We start from the raw sequence: 19,566 nt of genomic DNA, 5'->3' as shown, positions 1-19,566 counted from the left end.
GAGAGCACATCAAATGCAACAAACACTGAAATGGAAGAATTTTGAATGGCATTTTTGCACAAGGCGCTATGGTTTTTTTGCACATATAGTCTATTCACACTTTCATTTTTGTTTTTATAAATAATTTTACCACATGGTTATAATCTTCTGAAAGACACAACAATTATGTATCCTAGATGAATATGTCTTTCTTGCAGCTAAATAACATCAACACCAGTGCCTATAGCAAAAATGAACAAGATCATAAAACAGAATCATCTGTATTAGGCACTCTTACTGCATATTTTAAAAGCTGTTTTCAGTACAACCTTTTTGTCTTCTCATGTCAGTAACTAGCATTTGTACTTTCACACAGTAGTTCCCGTTTCATTTTGAGAAGTAAAGGCCGCGTTACTCACAGTCACTAGTGAAAATAAATGCAATGTAATCAAGAAACTACAGTATTACAGTGTATCCCATCTGCAGTAAGAGGCCCACAGCTGCAATTCATTTCTGTAGCAAGAATGAAACCAAAATTAAACTTTGTTTCATTTGGGAAAAAAGGCATGAAAAAACACCAACTGAGATCAAACAAGACGATAAAAGGTGTTTATATAAGCATTATAAAGCAAGCATGAAGAGTTAACTACCGCTGTTACTTGGTGACATTAACAAAAGACTCATTTTGAAGTGAGGGAATAATTCCTACCAGTACTGTATGCATATGCAGTATTATACATGTCTGTGTCGTCATCTACAAAAAGAAATATGTATGTTACAGTAGTGCAGTACATGCCAGTTCATCACAGCAATGCAGCTTTCTTTTTGCAAATACAAACAGAAGATTGGTAGGTAATCAAGCGCTATATTTCTTTTCCTCATCTCATAGGTGTTTTCTGAAGACTCTCTCTTCCCGTTATACTTATCATAGGCTATTTTTACCATCTTATTTGTAAAATGGTATCTTCTGGTCATGTCACCCATATTGTGTACTTACTGGTTAGCACTGAATTGCAAATTATAGCTTTTTGTCTTTTGTTCTTCTCCCTTCCCCAAGCTCAATTCCTTCCTTTTGTCAGCTCTCCTCTGCTAGAGACTATTAAGTTGTTGTTCCTATCACAAAAAGCAACCTCAAAATACCTACTATGTGACTAGTGTTCAAAAGATCTTGCAAGCCAAAATTTTCCTGCTTACATTTTTTATTCTCCTACTAACATTCTGTGTGACCATACCGAATGCAAGCTCTACCTCAGACGAATAAAGTCTCCTTCCTTCCAGAGGTGTAATGAGCATAATTGCCATTTATACAGTTTCTTGAGATCCTTGGTAACAATCATGATAAAGGACCTTAACTCTAAAGCTAGTAATGTCACCAAAGCTCCATTTCAGCAAAACCAAATAAGACATTCTATGAAAAAAATGCAATTCGGACAGAAAACGTATCCTCAAAACAGCCTGTTTATTAGCCCATGCTGTTCTAACACGTGAGCTCTCCAAAAGATAGCTGGTATGGTAGGAGGTTTGCAGTGGCCAATTCCTCATCCCTCAAACTGGAGATGAGGATCACTTCACTGAGCTCCCTGGTGACATGGAATCATACTAGGAGCATACCTAGCCTAATCACTTTAATTTTTATTTAGTTTTAGTAATAAAATAAACCCATCAGAAATTTTCAGACTTTAGCAGAGGAAAATAGCTCTCTCTGCAGTAAAATCTATCTTCAAATTTACCCATCTGATTTGATTCATTATCTGACACTTGGTAAACACTTGTATTTTCACATAGCAGACAATCAAAATGCAGAAAAGTGCATTTTTTAATACCACTGAGAACCACCCAGCCAAGACAAAAGCATACTTACCAGGCTTATGAACCATATGGATTTGCTTGAACATTGTCTTGTACCAATCCTTCGGCCTGTCAACTGTCTAAATAAAATACAGTTTTTAACAATTAACAAAAAAATAAAAATACCTGGGTGTACAGATCTGATCAGACACTTAATGTTATTCCGGACACAAAGTCTATTATGTTTCGTCCCCTATTTAATATAATAATTTTCATACCATCTATTTCAAATGGTGTATTTATACTTCTCATCTAGGAATTCCTGTAACAAGTTCTGGGAGGCACTGAAGACTGAGTCAGTTTTGGACTCTGGTCTTGGAGGGTACAATGGTTAGGAACACAGGAATTAGTGCCAGAGCAAGAGTTTATCTTCCTAGTGCCCTATATTTGAGAACGATGAATGCTAGATACTTTACATGAAAATACAAACACCTCAGCAATTACAAGCTTCTTTTTGAAATCCTGGCAATTTCCAACTTAAATTATCTTCAAAATGTAATTGTTAAATAACGCAGAAAAACTTTGGAATACTACTGAGAAAAGAATTAAGACAACACTATATTTAAGAGTTAATGTTTGGATTGTAAACAAACAGTATTTCCTTTTATCAGTTTTAAATTCCCTTTCCAGGCAACTTAATTTTAACTTATTTTTCTATTTTGAGAAAAGTGAATACAATATACCTTTCAATAACCGCTCATTAAATTATACTTATCCTTACTTTTGTAAAGGAAGCAATCCCAAAGTTCCCAAACTCTCCTCATATCAACATTTGCTCGCGCTTCTAATTATTTTTACCTCTTACCCTTCTGCATTTTCTCTTTTGCTGCAATTTTCTTTGAGATAAGATGATAATATTTCAGAAAAGAAGATAACACAAAGGCAAACATGTTTTTAATATTATTCTTCTTAGGTCTTAAAATTTTACTTGTTCCATAGTAGTCAGAAAAGCAAAAGTTTTAATGCAGATGTACAAAATTATCTTCAAACTTCATGGTGCACAGGGATAATTCAAAAGATTCCTCTTGATGTGCATGATCTTGCATTAGCTAATATTAAATCTGCAATCACTCTGCCCACTGCTCTTTACCATGAAAAGTGAAAATCCACAAATTCTCTACAAAATAACCAACAGATCTGAGTGTGTTCACCTGGCCCCATGCCATCTTTAGTGAATCACACTTTTACCCTAAATACTTGTTACAGTTACTGTACATAATTAATCTGTTTTGTTAACAATGATGAGCTCTTACTATAAGGGACTAGGCAGAAAATGCTTCTGTATTTTGAGGAATCAATATGAGTTCTCATAAAATTGCTACTAAATGACATTTTAAAAAAAAATTGTTTAAAAGAAGAGCTGACAGTCAACTGAAGAACTCAGGGATCTGCTGAGGAAGAAAGAAATTTAAACGGCAGGTTATACTTTTTACCCAGACCTGCTTGCAAGATAGAAATGAAGGAGATATAGTTTTGTATCAAGATCAGGTCCCTTCCCCTACCTACCAACATTCCTGACTTCTGCCAAAGAGAAGATATGCAGATGCAGATTTGGACCATTTTAACATTGTTTCCCTAAAGGTATTACACATCTATACTAGTGGAACTCTGGTAAGAATAATTTAGGCGGATTTGAAACAAATATGCTGTCTGGCGCTCCAAGATCGTATATGTTCAAAAGTTTACAAGAAAGTCCAGAAGGTCTGAAGGAATTCATGTTGATGCATATAACCTCCATGGTACTCCTCATTTCCCACAGCAGTACAAACCTGCAATGGTCCCATAATACCACAACTGCCTTTCTGATTGTATTGGGCCAAAAAGAGTCTTCCAACAGAGCTCAAATCAGTGACAGGTGAATAGATTGGAAACAGTGCATAAATATCACTGCTGTGACCCTACTGTTTGTCAAGGGACAAAGGTGCATAGATATCTCTTTGCCAGATCGTCCTTATCAGTCAGGTCCTCCACAAATCCACAGGAGGCTTCCACACAGAGATTAGGTACGGAGAAGCTCCCACGTGACTAGAGAAGGTGGTCTCCCAACATCTTTCTGCACATTCGAACGTTTTTCTCTCATCATCTCCGCCCCAACCCCCACCCTGGGGTTTAAAGCCTCAGCCAATAATTTGGCTTTAGGACTAGTTAAGGAACAGAATAAATTAATTTAAAAATACATTTTCTCAATTTATATTCAGTAATCCCACATACCAACATTTGTTTGAGGAGTTAGCAGTATTCACAATGCACCAAGCCATTCAGATGCCATCCTGCTTTGCATATATTATAGTTGTTGCAATTAAATGTTGGAACACAGCATCGTCGTATGTGAATGAACAATCAGCCAACTAGCGTGAAGAGGACATAAGAAGTACCTGCAGTTGGTACTTAGGAGAGTCCATAATCATTGCAGTATTCTAATAATCCATCAGAAAGTATGCAATTAAAGGAGGCGTTTATGACTTTCAGTGGACCTTCTGCGTTTTTTTTTTTCCTGGCTGAAATATTACATCACTAAGTATGGAAAAGAAATCTGGTGGGACTTGATTTTTTTTTTCATTCTTAGTAAATAGAGGCCTTTTCAGTCTACAGATTAATTTTGATAGTTAGTCATGAAGCGATCATTTTGCATAGTCTAAAACAGTGCAGTCATACTTCTTTCCACGAATCTGTCTTCTCCTTTCCTAGGACCCTGTCGGTGGTAAACTCTGGTGGTGCCATTTGACTGAATGCTTTTCTGAGTGAACAGTATTTTACCCTCTCTTTTCCAAAGACTTCATTTTTAATGCCTTGGAATTTCACCATCTTTGGGGCAGGGCTTGGCACGGTGGCAGAACTTAACAATGATCTGAATTTTCAGGCTTCAGACCTGCATTTCCCAGAGCTGGCAGGAACTAAAGTGGTACGGAGGGAACATGCTAACATGGGATGGAGGTTCTGAGAGAAGGGAAAGCTTTATAGGAATCCTGCCCCTCTCAGCGGCTTTGGACAGAGAGGGTTTGCAGGAATAGAAAGAAGAGAACATCACTCCGCCTTCCCTGGCTAAACAGCTGTCACAAACCATGTTCTGAGAGTAAAGACAGACTTGGAGGAGATAACCACAGCTTGAAAAATCTCTCTACTCCTGAAAAGTACTCCAAATCTGGAATACAGATACTCCCAAGTTCTTACTTACAAGCTTACCTTTGAGTAGCATAGTGTTTCGGAACACAAGGCGTATGTCACCTATCACCCGTGAATCTGCATTCACTGCTTTTTTGATAGACTGTTGCCATTTTCATAAAGATGGAACAATAAGAAACTTTTAAACTTTGCATGCAATGATAAACTCAACTAATTTGAAAACTTCTTTCTCCCTCCAGATGGAGCGAGACTGAACTTTCTGGGAGAAGATTCCTATTTGGATTGCTCCCTGACCTTGGGGACAGAGCGAGTGTTATATCCTACTTTCTACTGTTCATGAGAAATGCAGTTACAGCACTTTTGCATGTTTCTGCATAGCACTGCACTTCTGAGAGGTGTCAAGGGGCAGCATATTTGAGTTTTTTGCTGACAACTATATCACCTTTGTTCTTACATGACTGGGGTACACGGGGCTCAAATATACTCGCGCACATTTAAAATGTAATCTCAAAACAGTATCTTGAAAACAATCTCACTTCCAGCTAAGTCCTAAGGAAGCAGAGTAAGGACACAAAGTGGCACATGAGACACACGCTCACACACACATGCTAGCATAATCTTTTAACTCGTATCTCATTGTGAGAATGATTTCTATAATACTAGGTTCACAAGCTATAAGATATTTTGAAATTGAAACATAAAAACCAGAGCAAATCCAGCTGAAAAATGTCCTAATTCAAATTACATTATGTTTTTAGGAGAAAATCTGAGAGACTCAGACCATATGATACGACAGTTAAATATAGGTTGGCAGATTGCCAACTGTTAAGCACACTCGAGGGGGATTTCTGTTATAATCTTATATAACTGATATGCACCCTATTAGATCAATCCGCTACTAAAAAAAGAAGACAAATAATTACTTTATCCTATGTAAAGCATAGGGACATATTTACTTAAAAAGGGGGTAGGAAGCTAGAGCATTATTGCAAAGAAATTCTTCATTTTTAAAAGATTCTGATTGTATTACTTTTTATGTCAAAAATAAAGCAAGAAATGCCAGAGTTTCCCCCCATTCTTATCAAAATTGTCCCCATCTTACCACTTATTCTGAGTTTTTCCTATTGTTTTTCTCCATCAGTTCCTGATTTTCCCCCTTATTTTTCAATCCATTGAAGCAGTTCTTGGCAATTACAACACAGCCCCATATGTCAGTACTGGCAGAGCGCATACATCCAACAGCTGCTACATCCTTGCACCTCACAAAGACTTCACCTGCAAGGGCTCTGCCGCTTTCATCCTGGCTCCCACTCTTCTTACTCTTTCTCCGACTAGCACAGCACTTCTTCTCCGGCTGGGAAGGCCAGTAAGCGCTTCCTTTACAGACCTAGTGCAGCTGCCACTGTGCTCTCTGGACCAGCCAGAAGAGGCTGCCCTGACAGCAGAGTGGAAAGAATGCTTCAGCATAGTGAAAACAAAACTCTTCAGTTCGACATCCTGGGACCACTCAAGCAGTGACGAGTGGCAGATGATCAAAACTGGGCTAGTCACAATGAAAGGGTTTCCACGCTGTTCGTTTACGTGTCACTCAAGGGCACAATGATTCTATATTGCACTTCCACAAAAATACCGGTCGCTTAGCTCATTATCAGAACAAAACTATTCATTTCTACGGTACCCTGATGACAGGAGAACCACCGTCCCCCAAAAATGCAGAAGGGTGAGATTTTTATATATATATACACACACACATATGCATATATGTATACTTGCATGAATGCATATATATAGTATGTATAAACTTTATTTTAGAAATGACAAGACAAACACAATTACTGCATATCTCGAAAAGGCAAGAACTACAAGAGAAGCAGGAAAGAGACACAAAATTTTGGCTACTTCTAATTAAAACTAGAAACATGAGGTTGCCCAATTATGCTCCCACCAGCATTCTCCTTTTCCGTCAACACACAATATTATATTCATGAGCTCGCTGATTACACACGCTGTATTCCACATTATATAAGACTAGAAGAATGTGAAAAACCCATTACCAACAATCAATTCATTGTATGAGTTCACACACAGATTCCCCAGAATTTCCTACCGTTCTAATTGCTGTAGGGATTCCAGATTCATCTACCGGGCCAATCCCTGCATAATGTGGAGCTTTAATGACTGTAATTTTTTTTTCTTCTTCTGAGGATCTACAGATTGGTATTGTACTGGTGGTGGTGCTGCTGCCAACAGTCTGAACATGCTGTGAGTATGTCTCTGTGGACTCTGTAAAGATAATATGACAGAATATTGTATAACGACACAATAATCATACTTGGCAGTTATAACACGCTTCTCCATTTCAGTATGCTGTACAAAGACTGACAACAATCTTAACCACATACATATACAACACTTAAAGAAAATCCTCTTAGCTGGGGCTTTACCCTACTTAATGTTACATTAACAGAATTATAAACTTATTTAAGAACTAGACGGGCTATTCAACTCAGATCTTCTTAGATTAGAGGTACTTTTGCAGCATCTTGCTTACAAAAAAAAAAAAAGAAAAAAATCCACAAACCCAGCAAAATCTATTGAGAAATAATGACAGCAGCCTTCTTCCTACAAATCAAACTCTTGCACCTTTCCTATCCATTCTCTGAAACTAGTGATATAATTTCAAAACTACTCCCCCCGACAAAATCTAGCAAAATATAGAAAATTGCCGTTCTGTAAGCACAGCAACAGATTCCAAGCATCTCTCCACAAAGACTTTATGTGATATGTGTTTAGAAACATTAAGTTTTGATGCATGAATATTTTTAAAAAACAAATTCTGATGTATAATTTTTGCCCCTTAAAGTTACGTTGGCATGTTCAAGTGCCTCTATATATAATCCATAAAAATGGACCTCAGTAACTTGGCATCTGTAGAGCAATCTAATGATCCACCTACAATACTTCAGGTGAACTGTGCAGGCTGTTACTGGTTTGTGGTGACTTGCAATACTTCTACCTCTCTCCCCCAAATCTTCCTTTATAATTAATGAAATTAGTATGTCACTATTACCGTTTCCCTCTAAAATTCAGAGCAATTTATTTAACAAAAAACACCTCACTGCTGGGATATGTCACACGAAAATTTGTACTGCTGCAGATGATGTATTTGTCTCTTGCATGCAGGAAAAAGAGCCTTACTCCTTCAGGCAGCAGTTTCAGTAAATTATGTTTCAGTAAATTAGTGGTCTGCTATAACAAAGCATCTTTTTTTGTAAGAACAGGTACAGTGCTTGTGAGACATTTCCACAGCAGGATAAATGAATGTAGGGAGTAAAAATAAATATTCTAACACTACTGGTGAAGATTACAATTGCCTTTCCTGTGACATTAACATCCGTTGATTCTTCTGAAGCAAAATATTTGAATCATAAAATAAATCAGCAAAAGGAGCTCTGGTGACTGAAAGCTCTAATTTTAATTTGAATATTTCTGCTCACTCCTACTGCAGAGAGCTGGATTTGGCATGGCTGCTTCAGCTATTTACTCAAGTTTGAAATCCTGTAAATAATCCAGTGCTACACATATATGGCGAGGGGCAACTCTGCATGGCAAACGTCTGAATATTTGGGCCTTTCTCCCAAAATGCATGATGTTAAATTTAGAAAACATTTTGGATTTGATCCTTCATTCTTCATAACCCTCAAACTGAGGCCATCAGTGGGATTTTTACATGAGCAAGGAGAATTAAATCAGGTTGTTATTATGGAATACAGAACTTTAGCATCATACAAGAGTAAAAGTAATGGTAAAACACTTTATTTATTTGAGGTATATCCAAAACAGAATAGGCCTTTAGATTAGCAAACCGGAAGCAAACAAAGAATCTAGAATTCTGGGATGTGGAGAAACCCACATATAGAGTTTTTGTACTTATCACTATGATAGGAATAGCAGCATTTGTCTAAGCAGCAGGTCTCAGAGCGAGAACTGTCACCTGATTTCCCCACATGCACAACTCCAAGATCACATTCAAATTATTTTGCATGTATAGTCTTATCTGAATATGCAAAACACTGGTAGAAAAAGCAGCAAACAAATGATTGTTCTGGCAAAACTGGATTATACTGGCAAAGCTTCTTTCTAAGGCTGATCATGTATTTTTAAAACAAAAATTAACAATGCCCTACAAAAAAACCATAAACAAATTACAGACTGACATGGCTTTAGGTGTTTAAAAGCCCAGAGCCCCATCCTTTGTTGGCAGTATTTCTACTGAAGATTACAAAAGTTGTGGGGCGAACCAATGTACAAAGTTGGCCCTTGGTTTCTTAAAGAAGGCAAAACCTGAAGGGGCTGCACAGGCTGAGTTATTCTGATATACGCTCTTTCCTCAGTAAAGCTAGTAGACAGGTGGCAAGAGGTCACTCTCACACACGTAAGTAATAGAACTTAATAGTAACTCCAGTTCAGACTCATTTCTGTATCTAACAACAACTGCTATTATTTTTTTGCATTTACTTCCCAAGGTAGATGAATAGACAATACCTTCATTATGGATGTGAAGCACTCTGCAGTTGCTTGCAATCTTTGCCACATGAATTGGAATATGTTGCGTAATGTATAAAGCAAACATTCTGTGTGAGGCTTACCCATCATCCTGCCATGCTGCATGATAACAATGTTGGAATTGAGGGAAGCTGGTGGAGGGTAAGCTGAAGAAGGGGAAAAAGGCCTCTGAAAGTGACTCACTGGGCTGGCAGCAGTGCCAGAGTTCCCATTCACTGCGATCTGAGCCTGAGGGAAACAAAACAATATCCCATTAAACTACACACAAAGCCCTCCGACTGCCATCCCAAACAAAGAATGATGCAAGACTGTCATCCACACAACAATTACCAGTTGTCAGGTACCTAGCCATAATGGCATCTGCATTCACTGAAATACAAAACTCATCACAAGGGGAGCAGAATGTGTTCCTTATATACCTTGTACCTCCCCCCTTCTCTCCTTGTATGTGCTGTCTGTGAAGCATGCTGAAGTCATGGGAAGGTGACAGGAAGACCATGGTCAAGGCAATGAAGATGGCACAAACAAGGTCTGCAGAGGTCTGACAGCAATATAAAATGAACATGGCAGTAAAAGTTCCTCTCACTGTGTGAAAAAGGCTGCCTGCCACAGATCACTCACTCCAAGAGACATATTCCTTTAATGCACATGCTCAAGCCCTGTTGGTATTAATGGGAACTTCTGTGCAGACCAAAGGGAAAAGTCTCACTAAGACTAGCTAAAGAGGGTGAGCCAAAGCTTCTTTAAAAAATGGAAGCCAGCTAGAGTGACTATGGGATGCCGATATGTAATCTATCACAATAAAAATAAATAGCACCAATTAAAAAAAACCATAACCATAAAACAACAAAACAAAATCAAATAAATAAAATGGGAGAGCTAAGCAAACTGGCAGTACAGCAGCATCGCAAGCCATCTAGGCTTTAGTCCCACGAGGTACTTCTGAAACAATCTGCTTCCCTGCCCCCAGATTTCGAATCCCCACATCTGGCTGTAGCACTTTTATGGCGAGTATTGCAAGGATCAAAACAGAGATATTGAGAAAGCATTGAATGAAATGAGAGGGTAGTGAATATTTCAGTAGAAAAGGGAGGGAAGCTCTCTGTATCATCTCTTTTAATGCAGAACTCTAAATCTGAACAAAATCAGAAGTGCTACAAACTTTGCTCAATTTTATATAACAAAAGAGAAGATCTAAAACATGCTGTATACGAGACTATTTGAAGCAGCAAAGCATAAATAAAAAATTTGTTAAGAGGCATATTATTTTTACATTTAAAAATGAAATGGTTCATGACCTCTTGCATACATTTGTATTTTGGAGATTACTGATTTGATTTGAAATTTTTAACGTCTGGGCCTCCAATAGCTAAGAGAGCAAAACAAATTCTGGCTCCTATGCAGACATCATGTGAACTCCTCCTGGATGCATTCAGGGGTTTCTCATTTTAAGGATGCCTGTTTTCAGAACTGAGCTGAAAAGTTTGTGTTGTGGTGACGTCTCCATTAAAACTTTTATGTTTAAATGTTTTCTCTCTTCATAAAGTCAAGAACCAAAATGTAAACTAAGTTGCTTTTCTCACACCATTCTCCCCTCCAACAGAACTTGGAGATGTAAGAATATAAAAGCTACATGAGCTCCAAGATAGCATTTCAAGAGGTATGAAGCCATGTTTTCAGATGAGGTTCCTAGATGAGGCCAGCCATCTCTACCCTACTTCAGGGGTTCATCCATTCTGTTTTCCCGCATATTGTCTTTTTGGGAAAGCTTGTTTCTAGGGAAGGCAGGGTGCAACCATGTCCAGAACCTTACACCTTCTTACTCATTGACTATGGCTTTTGTTCCTCTGAAGAGAGGAGCAGAACTAGGGCGAGTTCTTTGTAGACTGGAAAGCTACTCCTATGAATTTCTGTAATAAAAAATTAAGATATTCCTGTGATGGGCCTTACCAAATAGCTGGGTTAGACAGTAAGGCTCTTACACTAAGTAGGACACAATATTGTGAAAACAGGATCCACACAAGTAGCTTACGGACATCAGCCATAAATGTATATGTGGCACATCCATACATGACATTTTTGGGTTTGCTTCTAAAGGTTTTAGAGAAGGTATCAGCTCAGCCACAATTTCTTAGTTCCTAATGACTTCTTCTTTGAGGAAAGTTTCCGTGAAGGTGGCTACTGCATGTGTTTACCTGATGCATCTTGCACTGGTGAGAGGGTTAGCTATACAAGATAGTTTTGCGAAGTTTCAAGTTCCAAGGGCCTTTTCCTGCCCTTGGAATCATTTGGGAGCTATTGACATTTCAATCTGAGAATGTGGTTTAGTTCCAGGTGACAGAGTTTGTTCCCAGATTTTAGAAGGAAGTGAAAATTTTAAGATGCCTATTCGTGAATTAGACCTTTTACTTTCCTAGGTAATCTCCTTTGTGGGAAAATAAGATGATACAGAAAACAACTCTTTCACCAAAATGCACCTATTTCCCAGCTTACTGGGAAGATAATCCTCATCTCTTTCATTCTGTTCGTTTTCCTAGGCTCCTCCATTTATTTTTTCTCCACTATACTCTACCTGTGCTCCACTGCTAGCAGAGCCACCTGCTTCTGCTGCTAGGTAATCAAACTCTTGTAAAGATTCCTCCTAGGTACCAGGTTTAAACTTCCTTTAATTTGCCTGAGCATCGGAAAGAGCAGCTCTCTGGACTTCTGAATCAGAGCAGAGAAAAGTATCAATTTGCGATTGGAGCTGCTTTCTAACTTCCTCTCTGCTGTTTGGGAAAGAGGTCCCATCACGGATGTCTGAGCAGTTTTGTGCAACAATGCTGCACAGCACACCCCTGGCCTCAAGACATTGAACTAGGCTGAAATACTCAGGATCAATTCTTGAAGCTCGAGACAGTCCCGGAACTTGGGAAAAGGCAAAATCTAATGTGTACTTCCATTTCCAAGTTTCCATTAGAATCCACAATTTTAAACTACGTAAATAAAAAGAACCCATGAAAATTACTTTATAAGGGAAATGTTCGTAATTGGAATACAATCAGAAAAAATAGTTTCCAAAACCAGCTGTTCCCCGATTTTAACTCCAGTTCTAAGCATAAGCCCAAATAAGAATTACAATTCTCATACTTCAGGTTTTCAAAGAAGCTATAATCTGACTAAAAGTATGGCCAAATAACCACAGTTTTATGTTTAGCTCTGCCTTTTGCCTGAAATATTTTACCATTTTGTTGATTCTGCTCTTCCTGATGCTGTTTCTTCTTCTCAGAAGATCCCCTGTAAAACCTTTTTGCCTAAGCTCTCATCAAGGACCTCAAGAATAAACAAACATCCCCAATGAGGACATAATGTCTTTGAAAATGTGGTTCCATGTTATGCGGGCACAATGCTGGATGGCACAGTCTTATATTACTTTTATTGTCCTCTCAGCAGTTTTCATTCACAAAACCAACAGGGGTCTCCTTTGAGAATGAAGATCATTACAGGAGTAGAGCCACTAGCAGCACACGTGTGTGTGCCACCAGCTTCCCCATCATTTTCTCATTTCATGGATACATTTATAGTCATCTGGCCCTCCTCTACAGAGGACGGGAGAGGCAGACTTTTCTATGCTGCAGAGGTGGGTCTTGTCAGCAGTTTAATTTCTATGGGGCTCTTAAGACTGTTTGGGGGTTTTTGCCCTATGGTGGGAGACTCATCCTTTCTCTTTGTCCATTAATGGTGAACAACTGTTATGCTCATCCCTGCCATGTCTAAGAGAGAAAGTGGTGGTCAGACCTGACCATAACATATCCTTCTACAGGGAGACTACCCAAAAAAGGAAAGAAGGAAGGAATGTTGACTTTAGCTTACAAAAATGGTGCTCAAAGAAAACAAATACAGTTAGCTGATTATTTTAGAAGTAGGTTAGAAGAAAAATATAAATGTTCCATGCTTTCCATAGCTAGTAAATGGTCATGTAGTGATTGTGCTTTATTTACACATACCAGTCTATATTGATTATGGTATCTTTGGTTACAACTATTGGGCTGTATGCAGATTCACAGTACTGATTCTTTATTTAAAAAAAAAAAAGGTTTCAGAGCTCTGTTACAAGAGTTAGGAATGACAGCTTTTGCGTGCCTGTTATGAGTATTTTTTTAACAGCCTCCAGAGCACTGACAACAGATCGTTGATTTTCCAGGTGACTATATGCAAGTTTGGGCTCAAAATACTTCTTACAAAATATACACGAAACTTTAGAAATGTGTACACTGTTCGTTCTTTTCAGACTTGAAAAGCATGCTGAAGTATTTGTACAAAGTTTGAACACTGTTGTGACCCAGTGAAACTTTGGTCTCAGAACATCTCTCTGTTTTGTAATTCAGCAATGAATTGCTCAATTTAAATGAAGGCTTTGTTCTGACTCTTTTTAATCACACAGATAATCTCAAAAGAAATCAGAAGTGATCTGGATTTAACCCAAATTCCATACCTTCTTTCTACCCATATATGAGTGTACTAAGGTACAGAAAACTGAATGTACATATAAAATGTCTAATTGCATGCTGTTTCTTTCCTTGACTTAACCAAGAGAAAAGTAACAGGACACTTGGCTACTACAAGATTATTTATGAAGTTCACTCCTGTAAGAAACTGTGCTTAGGAGAGGAAAAGGTTAGTTAGAGGAGAGAAAAACAGTTTTGGCAGTCAGTGGTCACGGCTGGGGAAAAAACTGCGTTAAATATTGCCAACATTTACTATGAATTTGCAAGTTATATTATTGAAATCCGTACCTCAGTATAAACCAAAAATGGTAGTAGCCCAGATGCTACAAACTCCAGAAACCTGTACGTTGCTAACAATATTTTAAACAGATCTTGTCAAACTCGACAGACCGCTTGCTTTTAACGCATTTGGAACAGATATTTATTGAATTTATTTTCATTTATTTTAAGCAGTGTTTGATACACCTTAGCCGATCATACAACTGTGCAACAACTTAGCATCATTTTCCTATTACCAAATCCGCTATGCCAATGATTTTTTTAAACAACTGTTGCAAAACATACTGTCAGACTGCGAACACAGAAAACTACTAACGGAACACTTGTCTGTGTAACAGGATAACAGACAATTTTGAATTCTTTTCCCCTTTGACAACCTGTTTGAACAAAATGGAGGAGGAAAAAAGGAAGCATAATTACATGAGAAGTGGCAGCAGTGTTGGTTAAGGTGGTGCCATCTGACACAGCAGACATCTGGCTCAAGGTTGGGGAAGGTGTTTCAGAGCAGTCAGTAGTATCATAGCTACAAGTCTGCAGCTCATCTAGAATGGCTGTGGAGGACTCACTCACTGTGCAGGAGGAGCACTCACTCATGGCAGAATCTGTGCTTACAGAGGCTGTTTCGTTCCTGTGGATAATACTTTCAGAAGCTAGGTATGGGCATTTATATGAAAATTGTGAAAGGGCTGGGGTTTTATAAAAGCGTGAAGGCAAAAAATCATCAAGCGTTGGCAAAGAACGTGGTACTAGATGGGTGCCACTGTCTGGTGAGAAAGAGGCTCTGTTAACTGGTACCACAGGAGGAGGAAGAGGCAGTGGAGAAGCTTCTGTTGCTGTTTGTCTGTGTGTCTGTGAAGCATTTACCTCCATCACAGGGGCAGTTACTTTCTGGTTTCCAAGCTGAGATTTGAGGAAAAAAAATAAGAAAAGAAACAAATTACCAAATGAATAAAAAACTTTTCCCTTTGCCTCTTGCTGTGTGTAGGAGAATTACAAAAGCGTAAGTTTTTCAGCAGCCCGAGGAAGTTCACATTCACATGGATTAGGAAATAAATCAACCACGCTCTATATTAAAGTAGGAAAACATGAAAGAAATGAATGCATCAAATACTAGTGGAAGCAATGCCAGAAACCATAGTGTGCTGGGGATGAATATTCATAATGTACTGCATACATTAATGATCTCAGTTGTGCATCGAGAAGGTTCAGACTATTTTATGCTTTACATAAATATGAGGCTAGAGAATGTCATGTACGTTTTGTTTGTAAAAGGAAAAAAGGATCTGCAAGTCTGATCCCTATAAATGTTGCTCTCTTTTTTGTCAAAGGACAGGTATCATTTTGAAATTAACTGTAATACACAGATGGGCAGGACTGCAAGCTAAATGGAAACACTAATATTGAATGTTCATATGATCTGCAAGCAATAGGCTGTGGACTTTTTTGCCTCTTGTGACTGAGTACATCTTCTCCACTGCCTCTCTAATAAAACTGTTTGGATGATCTTAGAATTTCCAAGCACCCTGGAAGCACCCTGTCAGCCTACTGCATAAGGTGTATGCATAGGAGTCTTTTCAACATTAGAGGACTCAAGGATTGTTAGGGTAACTGGTATAAATCTGAGGAACAATAAAGATTGGGAGCACAAGAACAGGGCAGAGATGGCTTTGTACTGAAACAAAACACGCTAGTTGTTTGGCTTCAGCATAATTTCTTAAAAGTATAACGGAATGCCCTCAGGAGAGTGCTTCTGAAAACTGCCACACAAAGTATGAGAGCTTTATGTTCTGTTATTTCAAATCAGACACAGGACACTGGGTTTAAACTAGTCCTAAAACTAGCTTTTTGCATCTGCAAATTCTTTTTGAATTAAAGATACATGAAAAGCATGTTGGCATCCAATCTTTGTTAAACAGCTGCACAAATCCTTCTATACCGCCTATTAGCCACAAGCTTTCAATCAATTCCTGAAGTACGTCAGAATGCCTACTTCAGCACTAATGGTTTCACTTTTAATAGGGCTGAGGAACTGCAATAGCTGCAGGGAAAGTGATTGGGATTTTAAATGTATGTAAAACAGAGGACATTAAGATACCATATGCAGTAATTACTACTTAAAAAAGCAACATTTAGTCATAATTATCACATTGTTGCCAATAATATTATGGTTATTTCCTATGCTTAGAATAGGCAAATGTCTTTAACTCTAATAATTCAAAAAATCTTTCAAGCCATCAGATTAAAATGCCATTTTGGTATTTTAATCCAAAATCCGAAAATATCTTCTAAAGCCCTTATGGAAGACTTGGAACACAACCCAGATTGTGCTACTTATGAGAGGTCACTGGGGCTCCAGTTCCATAATTCTTGCTGAGATCAACTAGAATTTACACAAATAACCTTACTGAGGTCAATGGGACCATCCCTATGAATAAGCATTTCAGAAAAGAATCTTAAGCATGTGAACAGATATCCATCACTTGTTCCAAATGGTTCAAAAGAACTCTTCGGCATTACTGGACCTCTGGGGTACAAAAAAATAGCCAGAAGCTCCTGTTAAAATCTGCAGTTAAAACAGTGAAGAAACTTAGTCAAACAGCTTAAAATCTAAATCTTATTCACAGCAATGTTTCAAATCTACAAATGAAAAAAAAAAAAAAAAATCTTTCCATAGAGTAAATCTGAACAGATTACTTCTTAATCAGAAAATCAATAATTGAGTGTATGACTGTAAAGGAGATATGACTTTTAGAGATAACTAATTTGCCAAAGGAAACTTTAAAAGAACAATGGAATACTATCAAATAATTTCATTAAAAGCAATCATATGCAGATGTGAAACAGCCGGTTATACAGCATAGTATATCAGGGGATTAAGATATGCGCATATATGTACACATATAAGAAACAGTAATTTCACCTCACAGATACATAAAGGGAAGACAGAACCATCATTCATGATGAATTTCATCATCCATGTCATAATTCAAGATCTCCAGCAAAAGACGTGAACCAGGAGATCATAATGCAATTATGAGGCAGAGCCAATATGAAGCTCTGAAGTTCTTGAGACCAGATATCCTCTCAGCATCCCCATAAGAAAAGTTACATATGACTGAGCCAAAATATGTAAATTGATCTCTCAATTGTTAAAATAACAGGAAATCTTGGAGACTTGGGAAACCTAGTAAGCCTTCTGGCTTCAAAATGAGAAGACTGCCTGCGTGCTTGAGAAAAGAAGGGATGGACAACACAAGAACAGATATTCAGGGTGCATCCAGAGCGCTAGTGAAATTGAGTTCTTAAAGAATCAAATTAATTGTGTTTGGCAAATAATAGCTGATTTCATTAAGCCAAATTCTTAAAAAGAATATAAAACTACCACTCTTACAACGTGGGTAGAAGGAATGCAGCAATTCTAGGTACTGATTCCCAAAGGAAGTTTCTCAGCTTTGTGGAGTAAAACTTGAATATTCTGCTTGGTTCTAGAATTCTGTCATAGGTACAACCATCACTCTGGGACAGAGTGGCTGAAATAGTGATTTAAAACAGCATTATTTTTGAAAACTGATTACACCATTTAAAAAACATGGGAGTGTTGGTAAACTCTAAACAGATTACTAATCCATATTTTTCATCATTGTGAAAAATATGAGAAGGACAAGGCTGAATGCATTCCAGAAAACTTTTAATACCAGTTCCATTCAATGTGCTTCAGATTAGGATTGTTACTGTTATAGCACAAGAAACGCTACCAGAAATCAGGCAGATTAAATGCCAAACAAGTACTTAATGAATTAGAATGATGAAAAACTACATAATTAGACTACATAATTATCTTGGGTTGTGGAGCAACGCTTGAGAGAGATAAATATCATCACAGTGTTGAAGTGAACTGAAGGTCTCAAGCGCAGCTTTCTGCTGGTCCTTAGAAATGTTCACCTTCCGTCAAATAGGAAAATGTCAGGCCTGAAGAATGCAGTTGCAACCCAATTCACATGAAGTAGACATGTGACCCTAGTATGGGTTTCAAAACCAGTCATCTATCATTTTAATGCAAGATCTGTGGGGAGTGGTGTGAGATTACTAATGACACCAGAGTGCTGGCCTTGCTTCAACAGTCAAGACACAGATAAGGAGACTCATAGATAAGTGAATAAACTCATTTCGTTAATACATAGCGGATTTTAGTAGTCAACAATCAAATTACACCCATACGCTTGCACAAATGGGTAAAAATACCTCTATTTTTAATTGTTAAAAGCTGATGTCAAAATCTCCAAACTGATGCTGCAAGTTATATTCCTATGCCCATTTTTACTACCCAGCCCTCTTATTTTAAATTCAGTATAAGGAGATGGAGTTCAAGCCCTTTTGCAAAACCACACTTGTGATACAGAACTTAAAATGAAAATTACGTGCTTGATTTTCTTTGCTTGCTGCCTGTCCCCAAAACATTGAAACCTGTCTTCTCTCCCTTCTACATCACTTAATGTATTGTCAATATCTAACAAACAGTAATGTATTAGATAAACCGATTCAGAAACAATTTTTTGAATTCCAGGCTTATTTTCCTTGATTCACTTGTCTACAGCTATAAGGCTGGCAAAAGAAACAGTTTCATAAATATCTAGTATAGTAGTTTTTATTCCTCCTGGACTAAACCAAGTGTTCACTCATCCGTGGAAATCAAACAAACAGGACAAATGTTTTGCATCCGCAGTTTTAGAGAGCAGTATGTAGAACAAGAGGACACTTATGAACCAAGGAACGAAATGAACATAAAAATACCCGGTGTTTATTTCAGAAGATGCAGCTCGGAATTCTTCATCAGTTTAGATCTTTTTCTTATAAGAAATTTGGACAACAGAATTTACCTCCATCGGTCTCATACTAACAAATACTAATTTCTCTATTGAAACAGATTAGATTATTTCCCCCGTATCTGCAGTATGGTATAGAGCAGCATCGTCTCTCGAGATTGTAATAATGTAAAAAAACTAATATTGAGTAACTCGAATGCTTCTCTTTTCATATATACTTTTAAGGGGTTTAACCTTTCTCTGAGTAGGAGTGTTTACAAAATGTTACTCGGTGAGTCATACCACACTTCTGTTTGCTCCTAACGTTTCAGCAGATAAGCTCTGAAATGAAGTGCAAATAGCAGCACAAACATAACAAGATACATTAAAAAATACTGCAAAATTGTTGTGCATGAACTCGGACCATACAAGCGCTCTCTTCGCTGTATTTTTCCATGCTTTGTGACATAATATAGTTGTAC

General features: G+C 37.8%; 1 protein-coding gene across 3 annotated transcripts in view; it reads right to left on the bottom strand.

Moving 5' to 3' along the window:
- The window catches only part of SORBS2 (sorbin and SH3 domain containing 2), an 85,741-nt gene that overhangs the window by 51,017 nt on the left and 15,158 nt on the right, over nucleotides 1–19,566 (bottom strand). Inside the window, exons 5-8 of one of the 3 annotated variants that reach the window (XM_009572304.1) lie at nucleotides 9,600–9,744; nucleotides 7,058–7,233; nucleotides 1,841–1,907; nucleotides 689–733 (exon numbers count right to left, since the gene is read on the bottom strand). In XM_009572304.1, the coding sequence (XP_009570599.1) occupies nucleotides 689–733; nucleotides 1,841–1,907; nucleotides 7,058–7,233; nucleotides 9,600–9,744 (433 nt within the window). Of the gene's footprint in view, nucleotides 1–688; nucleotides 734–1,840; nucleotides 1,908–6,225; nucleotides 6,250–7,057; nucleotides 7,234–9,599; nucleotides 9,745–19,566 lie in introns of those variants that run through there. The other 2 variants (XM_009572306.1, XM_009572305.1) reach the window with 2 other exon arrangements.

The sequence above is a fragment of the Fulmarus glacialis genome, unplaced genomic scaffold, assembly GCF_000690835.1.
Source record: "Fulmarus glacialis isolate BGI_N327 unplaced genomic scaffold, ASM69083v1 scaffold33072, whole genome shotgun sequence".
Lineage (NCBI taxonomy): Eukaryota > Metazoa > Chordata > Aves > Procellariiformes > Procellariidae > Fulmarus > Fulmarus glacialis.
This window is presented reverse-complemented; position numbering and strand designations above follow the sequence as displayed.